The sequence below is a fragment of the Girardinichthys multiradiatus genome, chromosome 12 (genome assembly GCF_021462225.1).
Source record: "Girardinichthys multiradiatus isolate DD_20200921_A chromosome 12, DD_fGirMul_XY1, whole genome shotgun sequence".
In the NCBI taxonomy this organism is placed as follows: Eukaryota; Metazoa; Chordata; class Actinopteri; order Cyprinodontiformes; family Goodeidae; genus Girardinichthys; species Girardinichthys multiradiatus.
The window spans coordinates 45,121,871-45,140,233 of NC_061805.1; the positions used below are offsets into that span (position 1 = coordinate 45,121,871).

General features: G+C 38.4%; 1 protein-coding gene across 2 annotated transcripts in view; it reads right to left on the reverse strand.

The window, feature by feature from the left end:
• Positions 1-2,039: 2,039 nt before the first annotated feature.
• Positions 2,040-18,363, reverse strand: part of kremen1 (kringle containing transmembrane protein 1) — a 92,088-nt gene continuing 75,764 nt past the window's right edge. The window contains exons 4-9 of one of the 2 annotated variants that reach the window (XM_047382676.1): positions 15,640-15,764; positions 13,221-13,374; positions 11,361-11,693; positions 7,476-7,673; positions 6,829-6,913; positions 2,040-4,551 (exon numbers count right to left, since the gene is read on the reverse strand). In XM_047382676.1, coding sequence (XP_047238632.1) covers positions 4,392-4,551; positions 6,829-6,913; positions 7,476-7,673; positions 11,361-11,693; positions 13,221-13,374; positions 15,640-15,764 — 1,055 coding nt within the window. In that variant the 3' untranslated portion in view covers positions 2,040-4,391. Of the gene's footprint in view, positions 4,552-6,828; positions 6,914-7,433; positions 7,674-11,360; positions 11,694-13,220; positions 13,375-15,639; positions 15,765-18,363 lie in introns of both variants that reach the window. The other variant, XM_047382675.1, reaches the window with a different exon arrangement.

The window sequence follows — 18,363 nt, forward strand, 5'->3', positions numbered from 1 at the left end:
AAGTTCTGAAACTAATTGAATGGAAAATTAGTCTCATCTGACCATAGCACACTAAAGGTACATCTCGGTTAATTGGAATTCCGATCAGGCTCGTTGGTCGAGTTAAAAATGCTTTTTTTTATCGGTCTGATGTAATATTCTAATCTTAAATGTCGTGTTTTCCTTAGCTGTAAGCAAAAAATTATCATGATTAACAGAAAAAAAGGCTTGAAAACATGTCTGTGTGTAATTAATCTTTATAATGTGGCTCACTTAGTGAATTGAGTTACTGAAATAAATGAATGTTTCAATAATATAAAAATTTATTGAGATGCATCTGTATTCTCTTTAAAGTCCCAGCAAACTTTATTTAACTCCACGTTTACGTTCATGATGACAGAAAATACATTCCCTGGATTGCCCCCTAAACATCTATTTGGCATGAGGGAACCATCTAATGGTTGTTATGGAGACTTGGTGACTCAAAGATGCAACTTTTTGCTGCAGTTCTCGAACAGTGAGCTTTGGAGATGTTTTACCTCCCTTCATCCTCATCCCTGTGTTTGGCTGCAAGATAAATATGGGTCCTTATCCAGCTGGGCGGAGTGGCTGAAAGAAACTGGCCTCCGTGTCAGATTATATTGATTTCCAAACTAATTAAAGGTTAAGACACATTTTTCCATTGGATTAAATGTGAGTAGTTTGAATCATTCCCTTAAATATGTTTTTATTTAATTGTTTTCTACATTAATGACTGAATCTTGATGTTTTTCTGTAGTGCTTAATTTAGTTGTTTTTTTAATTTTTGTTTTTTTTACCTTTATTTAACCAGGAAAAGCATCGAGATTCAAATTCTCTTTTAAAGAGTGCCCTGGCCAAGACAGCGGCACAAAATAAAAACAAAAACAAATTACAGACATATAAACATACATTTAAACACATAAATTCAAACTGACGTACATGAAATTCAGTTTTGAAAATCAGGTAAAACATCTTCAAACAGATGTGTCTAACTCTGAGTCATTCAGCACTTTCCAATGGGATTAAGACATAACGTTTCAGGTCTTTTTGTTCCAGTTTGTTCCAGACAAAAGCAGCACCATTCAGGAAATCCTTTTTTTACCCCCATCTCAGTTCCTACTATTGAAACTGAGAATAAAAAAAGAGTTCTGCGAACCAAAGCTGTAAGGCCCTGGACTCCTCAGATGGAGGAAATTTGAGAGGTAAGGCAGCAGTAGAGCAGCAACAGCAACATCAAGTGTTTGGCTCATAAATCACTTTGGTGCAAAATCATGGTTTTAAAGTGCTGTATAAATAAAGCTGACCTAGACCTTGAATTGGTAGCGGTACTAACAATTCTGCCACTGGACAGACTGTTTGGGTTTCTTGCAGAAGAGCATGAAGTATGCCAATAAATAGCCTGCAACCGGCAGATGTTCTTCAAAAACAAACTTAATCCTCTAAATTGGTTAAAAGCAAGCAAAGATGACGAGGATCATAGGGACACCTTTAATGAATTAAGAAATTCTTTCTAAATGCATTCAAAGACTTCCAGATTATTCCAAATCCTCCTGTATGTTTTTTCTTTTTTTTTGGTGCTCATGTTGTAAAGCTGGACTCCTGCTGCTCCCTCCAAAACATGCAGGTTGCGTGCTTGACCTCATCCCAGAGGGAAACCAAAAGGTTTCACATGGTTCTCCAAATCCTCCATGTAGTATGTGTGTGAACAACTTTTAACAATCTGTGAGCCATTGCATATATTTCATATGAATTCAGCTTCATGGAAAGAAAAAGCTAGAGAAGGTGGAGCAGATACCCAAAACGTGCAAGCAATGAAGCCTTGATCTATTAAAGGAAAACAGATTTGCAGTTTGGCTTTTTTTGCACAAAAGGCTTTAAATGGATTCCGGGAGAATGGGATTTGCTTGATCTGATATTTGTGTCATTTGTGTCCCATATGCTTCTCAGTGACTGTAATGTTGAGCTCAGTGATGATATAAATCCAGTTTTATCATCAGAATGTAGCAAAAAAAAAAAAGAAAAACAAACACAACTCAGCCTTGAGAAACATGCATACAGTGTTTATTTGCAACCAGGACACATTAAATAAAACTACAAAGATACTTCACTTATACAAAAGATAGATTATATCCCATTCACATACAAAATAACAATAATTTAATGTATAAATTAACATTTTACTGTATTTTGCTATTTACAATTAGATGAAAACAAAGTATTGGCCCCTTGTGATCGTTTCCCACAGGGCCTCTGGTATTGTTTTCATGTCATCGAGCACTTCAGGACATTCACAACAATTTGAGGGGTGGGGTGGGGGGGGGCATTTTGACTTCTCCAGAAGAAACATAGCGTGGAATTTTCCGACCGACTGGAGGACAGGACAGAAGACTGGCGTTTGCATAATTCACCAGGCTAGTCAAACAAATATACCCTTGTTAGATACTGACTGTCACATTTGGTTAGCTTGTGTTTGATTTGAAAGCGCATTAATTTCCCCGTCCCTCTTTCGCTCCTACTCCTCTCCACGCATGGTCTGCTCTGAACATCGCAGACCCAGGGGTATCTGCTTGCGTCCTGCAATAATTAACATGAGTTACAGCTGAACAGATGAGCAGAATATAGCACTGAGTCACATCTCTCTTTTTTTACTAGCTTCTAATGGGAGATAAAGATGCATTATTATTTTTAATTGATTCAGATCCTGCATGATTATCTTCTTTGCTTCAAGTGCTAAGGTTGCTGATCAAGTCATTTTAGGTCATTTTCACCCAAAGCTAAATGCAACCAGGTTAAGTACTGTTTTGTTTTGTAAGTACGAGCAAAATTAAGTGCATTGAGTGAGGGAAGATTTGAAGAAAGCACCTCAAGCGTCCAACCCCACACAAGAAAGGCCAACTGCTATGCAGAAGACCTTTCGCAAGTAGTTAAAATGTCACAACTGCAAACTCGATGTCGGCTTGCGGGTAGCACTGCTGAGCACTTTCTGGGTGTATCGTTTGCATTCAACCTTTTGGGCCTGAAATCTGTGTGACAAGTCCGAAAACCGAAGTGTTGATTTTCAAGACACTTTAATGCTGCCTAAGCATTCAACTTTTGAGTTGCTTAATGAGAAGGCTTAAAATAAATGCAGATGGGTCTGTCGAATGGTTTGTTGAGACAATGAAATCAAAGAGCAGTCATAAACATCTCTGTTCCCACAATGGATTACAGAATATACAATAATATTCACCCCCCATCTCCTGCAATCAAAAGACTGAGAGTTAATGTGAACAATATGTTCAGTAAATGTCCAAGACTACAAGTAAGAGCACACAAATTAAACCTTGTCTGGCTTTTATGAAGAGTTGCTTTCCTGATGGCCGCAGATCTACTTCCTCCACATGCTAGATCTGGCATTTTTTTGAGATAGAAATCCTGTTTTGGGAATCTCACTCCAAGGATCTGCATCGGTTCTGACATTTGTGAGGGATCCCGGTCGATATAAAGACAAAAGCAGATGTGTAGAAACTGACGCAGGGGAAGAGGAGATCCTTAAGGCACTTGAACACCATCAAACCAGACAGACTCCCACCCACACCGCAAGCGGAACAAAAGCCCCCTTCCTAAATCTCCCTAAATGGCAGTTTGTTAGCAAACACCAATCCCAAACCTTCCCCTGACATGTCCGAGGATACTTCTTCTCTCACCTTCTCTCTTTCACTCCGTTGTTTGAAATTTGCAGACAAAGTGCTGTGATACCTCAAAGTACTATTGGTTCCCTCTCTTAAAAAATCCAAGTTATCTTGTAAAACACATCAAAGAGAAAAAAAAGAAATATTAGCATTTGCAAACAGAACAAAAAGGACAAACATATACAACTCTTTGGAGGGAAAGGATGGTGACTTTCAACAGCAAATGTTCTTTTGTATGAGGCAGTTATGAGTTTATGTAAAAACTGTTAAGCTTTGACTGCATGGGTTTTCTGCCGTCGCTCTTTACACGGCTGTGAATTTTTACTGATGAAGCTGCAGTCTGGAGGGATTTAAGAGGTATGCTGAATGATAAAGACGGCTGCGATGGATGAAAATGGCCTCCTGCATGTTAAAAGTATCCTTGTGTGTTTGTTACAGCTGCAGATCTTCCATCCAGTCCTTTAGCTCTCCTCTCTGTCACTGTGGTCCCTTATATCCCTGTGTGACCCTCTTTCTTTGGTGCTGAGAGGAATGAGAGTGCCTTGCCTTTCTTTTGGCCAAATGGCCATTTGGCTGCAGTTACTGAGTCAGTTGTAATTAGTCACTCAGTCGTTTGCTTATTAGTGAAGCGCCTCATTGAATTTTGATGTCTAAGGGCCCTGTCATCCGACGGCCTTTAAACAGAGTATTTGTGGATGGCAATAAAGGCGAAGAGCAGCACTAGTGCCCCACCAAAGGGCTAAGGTCCCCATGATGGTTCTTTAGCTTCTTCTTGAAGAGGGAGATGGTGGAGGGCCGGTAGAGGATGATCCATGGCTCAGAGGACACCGTGCTCTGGCTGCAGCTGTCTGAGCCACTGACTGTTGGGATGTTCGGGGCTCTGGAGGACAAAGTAAGAGGGAGATGAGACAAAGACAAAGAGCAAAAAAAGAAAACAAAACTTTGAGAAAAAAGACAATGAAGATGATTTTAATAAGGCCACTGAAGTACCTATTACTAACGTGCATTTTGGACAGTTTAATCTTTCTCCAATATTTAGAGCCATCTGCTGGTAAAACTGCAAAATTACCTTTAAAACTTTGCTTAAACTCGTTTTAAAATTACCATAAAATTAGACAAAAAAATAAAATAATAAAATCTAAATAATATTTTGATAAGAATTTCAATATATAGAATACAATCGAAATATTATTTATTGTCCCTCAGTTGGAAAATTCAGGTGCACCAGCAGCAAAGGCAAAGTGTAAGCATGCAGATTCATGCATAGGTAAAAATATAAAAAACAAACAAAAAAAGAATAAGAAACTTTATTTTACCTTCAGACAAACCCACTGAATGTATTGTAGGCTATCTGAATTAGTTATTCTGTTTTCTACATCCCTCAGACTGGATCTTCCACCACTGGTAATTTTATTATCAAAAATCTACATTAACAGCAGTAACAACAGAGTAAAATAATGACTTCATTGATAAGAAAACATGAACAATAGAAAAAGTTGAATGATATATTTTACTGACATATGCTGTGAAAAAGCATTTCCCACCTTGCAGATTTGTTCTGTTTGTGTCCAATTTAAGCGTTGCAGATTATAAAGCAATGACGGTCAATTTATTTAAATAATTTGTAGTCAAACTGCGTTTTTAAGAACCTCTGTTCCATGTATCATTATTCACATCAGATTTGTCTAGTAAATATTCAACATTTTGAGGAAGAGATGAAAAAATGCCGCCCACATTCCTAAAACAATGAAACAGCCCTTTAAATTGGGAATCTGCAAATCATGTACCAAACTCATTGTCATTAGCAAGTCAAAGTCTAGGACCATATTTTAATTTCTCCTCACATTGTTTACACCAAAGGAATAAATCATCGGAAATGTCGGAAAAGCAATAAGCAATAGAAAACTTGTAAGGGGAAAACTATGTTTATGGAGATGAAGATTTCATTTTTCAGCACGACCTGGCACCTGCTCACAGTGCCAAAACCACTGGTAAATGGTTTACTGACCATGGTATCACTGTGCTCAATTGACCTGCCAACTCTCCTGACCTGAACCCCATAGAGAATCTGTGGGATATTGTGAAGAGAACGTTGACAGACTCAAGACCCAACACTCTGGATGAGCTAAAGGCCGCTATCGAAGCATCCTGGGCCTCCATAAGACCTCAGCAGTGCCACAGGCTGATTGCCTCCATGCCACGCCGCATTGAAGCAGTCATTTCTGCAAAAGGATTCCCGACCAAGTATTGAGTGCATAACTGTACATGATTATTTGAAGGTTGACGTTTTTTGTATTAAAAACACTTTTCTTTTATTGGTCGGATGAAATATGCTAATTTTGTGAGATAGGAATTTTGGGTTTTCATGAGCTGTATGCCACAATCATCCGTATTAAGACAATAAAAGACCTGAAATATTTCAGTTAGTGTGCAATGAATCTAAAATATATGAATGTTACATTTTCATCATGACATTATGGAAAATAATGAACTTCATCACAATATGCTAATTTTTTGAGAAGGACCTGTAAGATGCGGCAGTGATTTAGATCACTTTTTGAATTTGCTGATAGGGAGGGATTAAAATGTGTTTATACCTGTCCAATTACAACGATGTGATCTAGGATTCACATTATTGTTAGCTACTAATTATACTGTCACTATGGCCTACTAAAATCTTTTCGTTTGTGAAAGGTAGTGACAGATTGGTAATATTGCATGTAAACATACTGGCTTCTTCTCTCTAACTTTATTCAAACACAGCTTTTTTTAAGCTCCTGCTGTTTCTAATTTATATAAAATAGTTGAATTCCCTGTTCATCAAACATTTCTCTAAACTGCTGTTCTCAGATTGTTCCTAATGTTTAAAAGAACTGATTTATTCTTATACACTGTGTCGCTTCTACATCTGAATTTTTCCACTGGTAGGATTTTAATATTAAAGACGTAATTGTGGTAAACAGAAACCACTTGTGAGATTTGATTCCACAGAATGCTTAATTTATTTCTGCAACTCGTTTTTTTTACAAATATAACTTTTTACACTCTGAGATTTGAAATCTGTAAATGTCATATCAGGAATGCTGTGCAATACCACAGATGAAAGGTTTAACATTTGTCGCATGGAGGCTCTCGGTTCTAATATCCTCATACTTACTTGACTGTGACATGAAGCAGCAGCTTGGCCACCATGGCCACCACCGTCAGTATGAGGAGAGCAGCCAGAGCGTAGATGGTCCACACTGCAGAAAAAGGGAGCAACTCAGTAACAAGACATCAAACATCCTGTCACAGTAACGAAAACAAACCCAAGCATGCTGGAAAGATTAGCAAGCGAAGAGCTATTCGAGCACTGCTGGCACACCTGTTTGCAGTGTTTAGCCAGGGAATTGTCAAGAAATGGTGACACATTATCAGCGCACATCTGTTCTCCTCTGGCTGAAGAAAACACGAGGTAGTTGGATTAGACAAAGCATGTGGGACACTGGGAGAGGAATGTTTGTAGTAATCGGGAAAGCACAGGATGCGTCAGGCCATCTTGCACTGCTTTGACAAGACGTCTTGTTGTGGTCATCAGGCAGATTGAAAGTTAATTCATTTCTGCGTGATTGTCAGGTAGAAAAAGCACTTAAGGTGTTTACTTTTACATGGAGTCATACTAAGTCTGAATATGTAGAAGCATTTCAAAAGAAAAAGGTGGTCTGAATAGTTTCATAGTAAGGAGGTCATGCTTAGATGAAAGTATCATGGATGTTAACATACTAGCGCTGTGGCCGGTGGTCTCGCTGCGTCCAGCCCACTGACCTGGCATGTTGTGTTCTCGTTTGCTGGGGCTGGACGTGATCACGTAGAGGATGTGTGAGGTACGTTCGTTGGTGGTGCTGTTGGATCTCTCTGTGATGCCGCTGGACAGGTGTGGTCCCAATGTGCTGGAGGCGTCGTCGCTTTCATCCTCATCGGAGCCTCTGAGAACTGTGGTTCTGGTGTCCTGCCCTCTGAGCGCTACACAGACAAGAATGTGGAAATTCTGTTTAGATGTAGAATTTTGAAAGCCATTTACCAGCAATTTTAAATTACATTTTATTTAAGTTTATTGATATCATTAAATGATTTTCTCTGGTGTTAAGAACTCTTCTTGGTAATGAACTAATTCCACAATTAATTGATGACCTGGAGTATGATATTAAAGTGTACAACAAAGGTGAATACTTAATGCTACCATGTAAAAAATACATCGTTAAAAAGTTTCCTATTGCAGCTTTAAGCCACTGTCCAAACCTGGGCACTTTCTAAAAGCTGGTTCTATGCCAGGAAATCAATTAAATTAACAACTCCACTTATTCAGCCAAGAAGACAGGTCGAATATCCAACCAAAGCTATGACAGATAAGCTTGGTAAGGGAAATGATTTCAAATAAATGCAGACATATGGAAAACCATACTGGAGGCTGTAAATATAATTTTTGTGCACCTAGTTTTTTTTCTGTTATTTTTACAGACTGTTAAAAATAACAATTCAAATAAATCACTAAAAGCCAGAACTTAATATCCCATGATAAACACAATGAGTGTATGTAAACTTCTTACTGCACCTATCTACTGGGATAGACAGGATAGAAACAGGTTAGAAAAAGAAAGACATTTAATTGGTTCAAAATCAGAAACTTCAGTGTAAGCCACTGATTTCCTTTTTAACCATGTTTAGTATTTTAAAGTTGCCTTTAAAGGGAAACAATAATGTGTACATAACTGGATCAAGAGGCAATATAATACATAGATTTATACTATATATTATACTTCCTACAGAAATGCATGTGAACTAGAAACACTGCAGGTCAAACAGCCAGATGGGCATCAAAGTGGCTTTTGGCTACAGATATTTATTGTTTTGCCTCCTTTAATTTGAAAAGAAGATGATTTATTCTGGCGGACCCATTCCAGCACTATAATTAGGCAATGCACCTCATTCATTCATCACTGGTTAAAATTTAATTAGACTTTTTTCATCCAACTATGAGAACTATTACATTTTCTGCTTTTTAATACCACATGTTATATTGTTTTAAATTTTATGTAGTTATTTTTGTAGAAAGCCTCAGTCAGTCAGTCAGTCATTTTCTACCGCTTATTCCATAGTGGGTCGCAGGGAGCTGGTGCCTATCTCCAGCAGTGTATGAGCGAGAGGCAGGGTACACCCTGGATAGGGTAGAAAACCTTTAAAATAGAATTTTCCATATATATTTATTAAGTGTTTATTATGCATATGTACATTTAACTATTTCTATTGCACAGAAATATACCCCAGACTGGTTGCTTGTTGATAAGGTTCTATTAACACAAGTTCATAAGTTACTCTCATGAAGTGAACAGCTTACCAAATAGTCTTAATCAAAGGCCCAGAACCACAATTAAAGACTACTCCTTCCAGGCCCATTTCAGTCTGCCATGAATGGTGGTCGGATTTGAAAACAGCGTGGGATTTTTTTCCTACATTTCGCATAATCGCTCGACCTGCTGACAGTGATGTTCCTGGAACGTCCCACATGTTTCCCATTTGCAGGCAAATGGCATGCTTCAAACCTAGTCACAGCTGAAATGCACCACCATCCTCATCTGAGAGAGTTTACCCTGAAATTACAGCTCAGCCTCCCAGCCTGCCACCATGGAGAGATACAGAAAGAATTTAGTGGTGATAATCAGACTCGGAAATCTTTCTTCTCTCTCGGCTTGGCCCTTTGTTCTGTGCGCCTACTGTTTTGATGTAAAGTTTTCTTTCTGTCTTAAAAACAAATTGTACATTTTTTTGCGGTGACCTTTTCTTTGTCGTGTCTCCATTTCTTGGCTACACGAAGCATCAAAGAAAACAAGAACCACACCTCTGAAGAGGTCAGGAGATTCTGACCTCCTGATATTGTTTTAGTGTAACTCCACCGAGCCAGAAAAATGACAGGCATATAAATGGCGGCAGAGAGGGAATAGCAGGAACAGACTGCCTCTCCCTGTGTCAGCCTGTAAGATTAAGTGACACCTACACTGATTTATATCTTTGTGCGATTTACTCGACCCTTCAGAAATTAATGTATTAAATCAGTTTGGGGATTTTAAAGAGAGAGCATTGTATAAAACACAGCAGGGTAGTCTGGGGTAGAACCACATGGAGCGATGGTTTTAAATTCGTCACAGTTTTCCCAGCTGTGCTCCATGGTAGTATTAGACTATAAGAAGGCATACTGACAGTACTTTGTAGATAGGTGTCCAACATATGTGCTTTGCAGTTTGGCAGGGAGCAAACTCTGGAAAAGCAAAGCAGCCTGCTGCAACTTGATAACAGAGTGAATCCTTGAAAAACAAATCTATGTAGATACGGATGATCATCTGCAGCTGTGAAAAGAGAATCCACTGTGGCTTGCAAAAGGTTTCATGCTACTTGAACATTTTAACCTTGTGTCATTTTCCAACTACAAAGATCAATATATTGCAAGTTTATGTCTTAGACCAGATCAAGGTAGTACATAACTGCTAAATGTAAAAGAAAAAAAACATGCTTTTTAACATTTTTACAAATTAAATCTAGAAACTGGGGAGTGCAGCACAAGTTCAGTCAGGTTGGATGGACAGATCTTTATACAGCAACTTTCAAGTCTTTTCACAGATTCTCAATTTGATTTAGGTCTGAACTTTGACTGGGCTATTCTAAAACCGATTACTTCTTTCTCTGTTTGTACTGAAAAAAAAACCTCTCTCCACAGAATACTACTGTCATATTGTTTTCACCAATGGGATGGTGTGTTTAGAGTGATGCAATGTTAGTTTTTCTCCATGCTGTGTTTTGCATGTTGGCCAAAACCTTTATTGCTGTTCTCAACTGACCTGAACACCTTCCTTTCCTATGTTTGGTATGTCCACTACATGGCTTGTGGAAAACGTAAAAAGGGACTAATTATGGCTTTACTTCAGTAATAGTTTTCTTAATGCCCCTCTTCCAAAAACACCAGATTTTTAAAGTGAATGACTAATAGATGTCCCCATTGACAGATTCTCCCATATGAGCTGTTAATCTCTGTAGTTCCTCCAGAGTTACCATTGGTCTTTTTGTTGCTACTCTGATTAATGTTCTCCTTGTCCGGACTTTCATTTAAACCTATTTCTTAGGTTTTTGGTTAGATATATCACAGTCTTTCCATCCTTGTAGGATGGACAGCATAGTGCTCCATGACTGTTCAAAGGTGGGAATATTGTTTTGTAAACTAACCTGTCTTCACACTTCTCTACAACTTCATCTCTGACCTATCTGCTATGTTCCTTGGTGTTCACGATGATGTTTGTTCAGTAATGTTCACAAACAAACCTCTCAGACCTTCACAGACTTTTCAGAATGTTTGTTTTTAAAAACCATTTATTGGTTTCCTTCCACCTCACAGTTATGAAATACTTTGTGTAGATCTATTGCATCAAAACTCATTATTATACACAATATTACACACGTTATAGCCACAACGTTTGTCTGTAATGTGACAAAATGTGAAAATGTTTGAGGCGTATGAATACTTTTGCAAGGCTCTGTACCTCACCAATCCAAACAGGAGCTAACTGAACTAACACTGTTGGGCAAAACTCTATCAAACCAACACACACAGGAAACTAGGCTTAGAGGACGCAGTAGTTCAGCATTGTTGTCCACTCAGCTTACCTTGGTACAAAAGAGCAAAGCCATGGGCCTGATTAGTGCGATCTGAGAAGAAGTACAGTATAACAAAGTCCCCCGTGATGTTCACCAGCTCCCGTGGCGGACTGCGCCAGTCAAAGCGGGCAACCACCTCCCTGGTGTAGCCGTCTAGAAGCTCCACCATGTCGGTCTGGTCGGAGATGTCGAAGAAGGTAAAGTTGAAGAGGATGGCGGAGGAACCGGGGACCTGAATGGTCCAGTAGCAAACCCGACTGGCTGCATATTTATCAGGAAAGTCAGGGGAGTAGATCACTCCAGTTGGGTACGTGTAGTTTCCACCACAGGCGCCAATTCGGACTAAAGGCAAGAGGAGACGAAACATAGTCAAAGATGTATACCTTTCTAAAGTTGGTGACATTCTAAAATAAGTTAATTACAGATACTGAGAAGGCAATACAACATGGACTTTTAGAGTTAATGGAGTTAATGTGATGTACAAGACTTTTATCTAGGCTTGCACAGATGATTAATTTAAATGGTCAATTAAAATTTTTTTTTTTATCATCACATAAATTTGCTCATGCTTTTTGAGAAATAAGATGCTATTTCAGCTGGTAGCTAAAGCTGCAAGCAGAAGTTCCCACTCACACCTCACAGGGATCAATTTCTTGATAATTGCAGGCTTTTAGGGATTTGTTTTTTGAGTGGACGAACAACTGAGTTAATTTTGAGGCTTATATTAATAGATTATCTCCACTTTGTGGAGAAAATCAGTTTATTGTGTTAATTGTGATCATGTTTGTTTTTGCCAGCAAAAAAATTATTTGTTTGACTGCAACAATTGGAATCAATACTCTAAACAATGGAAAAGTTTAAGGACATTGGAGAAAATCTTAGAAAGAGAATTTTAGATTTATCCAAATTACAATTGTCATATGAAAGGAAATTGGTTTGGAATAACTCTGGAACCAGTCAGACTCAGGCCTGCAATGAATTGGAAACCTTTAAGGTCAATTGAAATGTGCAGGAGTCCACACATAAAAGCCAAATGTCTTATTGAGAAACGTTTTATTATCAGAGATAAAGACTGATCCATTTGTACACACTGTAAGGAATTTTGTTTGGAGGAGTCAAGGTAACCCTTCAAAAATCATGCACCAACTGTTCCACATGGCGGTGGTTGCATCATGCTATGGGGCTGTTTCAGGGCCATCTGTACTGGGGCATTCACAAATAGGAAAGACCAACACCAAGTTGCAAACAATTGTGAAGTGGAAAAAAATTATACAATATTTCATTTTATTTTTTTACAAAAAAGAAACTGAAAAGTGTGGTGTGTAAGTGTACACACATAAAATTCCAATAAAATATATTTGTTTGTGGTTGTAATGTGACAATATGTGGAAAGGCTTAAGGGGTATGAAAACTTTTACAAGCCACTGTATATAACAACAAATAATTGTTATAGAAAACATCTAATTAAATAGCATTGTTATTTTAGCAGTAGTAGAACTAGTTGTTGCTCTCATACTGTGAGAACCACATACCACCGTTCTTTTATGTAATTATAAAACAACAACATTTGCAATTATTGACAGTGCAGCCAAACACAATTAAAGAAAACTATTTATTCTGTATAAGATTAAAAAGAATAAAGAATAAATAAAATAAATATGAATATTTCCAGTACACTGCAACTGTGACACGTGAATTAAAATTTCTTTATAGACCTTATAGTTCCAAGCAGGCACTGGATGATATTTTTAAGGCTCACAGAAATTGATGCGTAATGTACAGTATGCAGTGCTTACTATAAATGGCTAGAACCAAAGTGCAGCACACACATGCATGAGAAAAATCAGACACGGAAAGCTCAGCACTTACTGTCAAAGACTATGATCCAGCCGTCTCCTCCGCAGGGCTGAGTGTGATCGCCGAAGCAAACGTGGTTACACTCCATGTTGGACGACTCGACATGGTCTTGCAGATCTGCTTCGTTGCCACAGAAGCAGGCATATCCTGATTCCATACCAGCAAGCTGCGAAACACAAAGTTTGGAACAAACTCCAGTCAATTTCAATTTGAAATCAATTTGGCATGACAAACAAGGAGACAAACCCCTTAGGGACTCAGCCTGCTGACTGAGAAAATACACATTAAGATATTCTGAGCTATTGGAAAAAATGCTAAAATTATACCTACAAATACTTCAAACTGTTGACTTCTTGTAGTCCTTTAAATATAAAATCACACATTCGCTTATTGCTTTGCTTGATTACAAGTAGCCTTATTTTTAATTTACTTGACTTTATGATTTTATGCAATGGAATAATAGAGTAGTGTACACCTGTAAAAAAGAAACTAACCAAACGTTTACACAAAACAAATCTGGCCTTCTTGAAGAGGGGTAGGATCAAAGCCATTGTTAAAAGAAGTCCCAATCAAAGTTTGCAACAAGCCATGTTGCACTAGACGGTGCTCTGGCAAAATGAGACCAAAAGTTAAACTTTCTGACCTACATGGAAAAAGTGGTGGAAAACTAAATGTGTACATCTCTCTGCACACTATCTCCACTGTTAAAAACATGGTGCTGAAAGCATCATGCTGTGGGAAGGGAAGCTGGATGTTATTGGGAAGATGGATGGAGCTAAATTCAGGGCAATCTTGGCAGAAAACCTGGCAGGGGATGCAAAAGATGGAATTTTGATGCATTTAATATCCACACCTGACACACATTACTGTGTCTAAGATGCTAAAAGTCATGTGTTGAAAGCAGTAATAAGAAAAATATGCACTGATACTGTCATTGCAATATTACCAATTAAAATCATCACTGTGTCATTTTGTAATACTGTACAGCAATACTCCTCATCAAATCTAACTGAGCGTGAGCTGCTTTTGAAGAATAATGGACAGAAATGTTAATCTCTATATAGCTAGGCAAACCCCTGATCTGAAGCTTTAATTGCATCAAAATGTGGTTCTACACAGTTATGATACAGAAGGTCTGAATATGAAGGCACAACCCTTTTCTTTCAAGATTTGTTTGTGGCACTTGTGTCCTTTTTTCCCCCAGTATTTTATGACAGTAGATAGCCAGAAAATGGGGACAGACAGAGAGGGGAAGACATGGGGCAAATGTCCCCAGGCCCGGGACTCAAACCCAGGACAGCCACGTCAAGGACTAAAGTTCACTGTATATGGGTCATGTGCTTAACCCCCCACACCACCAGCGCAGAGCCTGTCTGGACAAGCATGAATCATTTTCCTTCCTCTTTACATGCATGTGGTTCTTGTATTGACCTATCAAACACTTCCCACTGAAAATATATGAAGTTTTGTGGTTGTAACACGACAAAATGGGAAAAGGAACTTTTGCTCATTATACACAGTATGTGTATGATGTAAAGAAAGTAATTCATACATAAATATTATTTTATTGTTTAAACAAGTTGTTGATATTTAGCTCCTTATAGAGCTGGAACAGGAAAGTAAAAAAACTAAAAACTTCACTCATAACGTCCTCTCCGACTCTAGACACTTTTTCTCAAAAGAATCATTGTCTTTCATTCAAAAAGGACACCATTGTTCCAATTTCTGGGCTGAAATGAATTTGGTGAATTGAAGGTAGAGGCAACATTTCCCACTCTCCATTTTTTTGTGTCATAGAACAGGAATTCATTTGGCCTCTGCTCGCCACACAAGCTGTAAAATGATGTCCTTTTGGTTGCATCAACAGTGACACGAAAACTTTGAGTGGAGCCAGGGAGAGACAGACCTCTGCCTCACTCATCAGTCATGCTCTTAGTCAAATAGTCAACTGGAATCCAGATTATTAAGCACTCATGTTTCATCAAGGACAGTGGCTATAAAGAAACTATCCAGACACCATCAATCCTTCACTCATTCCTGCAACATGTGCACAACTAAGAGATTAAACCCACCCGTCTATGTCTGTCATTGTGGACGGAAAGAGGTGGATCTGCTGGGACAGAAAATCAACACCTGGCACAGTCTGCGGCGTAATGGAAAAATGAAAAAAAGCATTGCAGAGGAGGTGCCCAGTGGACTAATAGCCATATTGTCCCACTGTCAGGCCTAATTAATTGTCATCTACTGCCTGATTTAAAGCAGTTTGTCTGATGACTGTATAAGAAGGACATTCAAATGACAGTAAAACCGACCATAAGTCTGATTTAAGTGCAATATGAAAAAAAGGATCTGGGTTCCCTTGAGTTTTTTTGTCCTTTAAGTAACATGTTTTCCTTTTATTCAACATGAATGACTTCATTGTAAATCTCACCGTGTATTTCTGACTCCGACAGAAGTTGATGCAGGTCTGAATCGTGAGTTTGTTGGAGATCTCGTGGGCGCCGGGAAGGGTTGGTGGATGACCGGTGTCTTTGAAGCAGCCCAAATTCCCAGGCACTGTTGAGAGATAAGGGAAGTGTAAAAAGGACGTTAGACAATTGGGATTATTTTTATGTAATTTAGATTTATTTAATATATTATGTGCAAGGTCAGGGATTTAACAGATGAGACTAAATATTTAATATTCTAAGTGGATCTTATAAAATTTAAGGTTTTCTTTTTAAAAAGGTCACACTTTAGGATCTAGTTCAGGAAAAACAACCAGATAGCGAATGTTACAATCTTTACAGTTTAGTCAAGGTCATCAAAGTTTTTATTATCACGTTCTGAAATACCTCTTTAATGTAGAAATACACCACACCCTAAAATATTTCACCTTAGTATTTATTTTTTGCCTTCAAAATCAGGGTTTTTGGACAAAACTGCCATTAAAACATAAAAGACTTTAAAATATCGCAAACGTTATATTTATGGATTGGTCTAAAGCTGTTAGATCTGATGATCTGATGCAATTTGATGCAATTCAAACTTAAAATAATTCTGACACATGGAAAATGCTTTCAGGCCATTTCTTTTTTTATATATTACCAATATGCAAGAGTCAACAAGGAGGAGGGCCCCACCTTGTTCTTACCATGTTTCCATTGCAAGTCCAAAAACCAGTAAGATTATGCAAAGACCAGACAACTATGTGGTTCAACAATCTCAGAATTTTGTACACTTACACACTATGTTCACAAAAATATGTGTGCATGTATGGCTGATTTAATGTACTGTATATACAGTTTAAACCATCAGAAGTGCAGGTGAACTGTTTGCGCTTGTTATTGTAAGCATTCTGGATAAAGAGAATAAGAGATAAGAGAGTGTCTGGAACGATACAGAGACGTATGGATAGTTGTATTTCCACACATTATTCTCTTTCTTATTTTCTAAAATATCCATTCAACCATCCATCCATCCATCCATCATAACTGACCAAACAGAAACAAAATGGAAAATGATACTTTTTTTGGATCACAGTTCTGTAGCTGGATCTATCTGCCTCCCTTAATCCACTGTATTCATCAAATGCAGTCCCATTTCAAACACAATCTCTTTAAATCTAACAGTGATTACACACTCCAAAGCCTCTAAATTCAGTACAATAGCCTAGAAAGAGCCAATAAAGACCTTGGCAGTCCATGTCCCATTTATGATGTGTTTTTCATTTAAATTGGCTGTCTTGTGTTTCATTGCAGTATAGTGAAGTGCTGCGAATTTGACAAACAGGAATGAATTCACAAATTGAAGGCTATTTTTATGTTAAACAAGAAAAAAAATAAATCCTTAGGAGGAGCATCATCCGGCTACGGTGCGCAGAAGACTTCATTAAAAAAAGATGGACCAGACACATGTAAAGCCTGTCAATCATGCTTTAAGACACAGTTGGTATGCAAAACTGAAAACCATGAGATACATTCCTGTTACATATCAAGGGATTTATTTGATCATAAGTTGGATATCAAACACAGGAACATTTTCTGTGGTACAATAACATCTTGGTCTCTTGATGCAAAGTTTGACAAGTCGAGAGACTGCAAGGCAGTTTCTCCCCTGATGCTGCATGCCGCCACTGTCCCAGAACTGAGATTCTCCGCCGCAGGCATCAAACTGACAAACAGAGCCACCAGTGAGAAACATTTTCACTCTGCTGTCCTGGATCTGTTTTGGAATGTACTGATAACGTGCAAACAACACGAACGTGGACAGACCATTGATTTGCATGCAATTCCGATTAAATATTTACAACCATGCTGCAGTAAAAATATCTTGCATCGAACTAGAGTAATCTTGATAAGGGCCACACACACAGTCACAGAGTCTGGGTGATGATGCCAATGTCAACTTTTCAGCTGGCACAAAAACCGGTTTGCATGCCCAGCGAGATTCTGCAAATTCTTTCTGTTTATGAAGGAACGGAGCACAAAAGCTTGGATTCCACCAGACGGGAAGGAGAAATGGCACGAAACAGACACATTCACAATTGTTGACCGTAAAGTGACCGTTATTTGGTCTTCCACTACACTGTGTTTAACAAATGACTCAGCAGCTGAAGACAAAGTTGTCTAACTTTGTCGCACAAGCAATAAATCATGAGCAGTATTTTATTTTCAGCCCCAGCCAAGCCGCAGGATAAATATGGTTGTTTGGGTCATTTACTGGGACACACAGGAACACACTGGTAAAGTAAGGACCTGGATTATATGGCAGGTTTAAAGCAAAATTGACAGTGATGAGAACGTTTAAGGCTTTCTGTGTTTTCATACAAAAAGCAGAGGGAAGAAGTTGCCTGAGGAGTGTGCAACCCGGGAGCAAAGAAGAGAGGAGAGATAAACACCTGGTTAGAAACCAGCAACCTTCCTCCAAGCAAGGCACGTAACACTTCAGTAATGCTTTATGAAAAGCAAAGGGAGAAAAACTGCTACTGCAGTGCTCAGCAGCTCAGAATAAAAGCAGAAATAGTCTTTTTTCACATTGCTTTGACAAAAAGATTTCACACTGCAGTCAGTGTATCGTTCTTTGTCCTCGTCTCATCTCACTTCTTGCTGTTGAGCAGCAGGTGGGATCGTATCACCCTGGAGCAGCTTTGGATTTTATACAGATCTTTAGACAG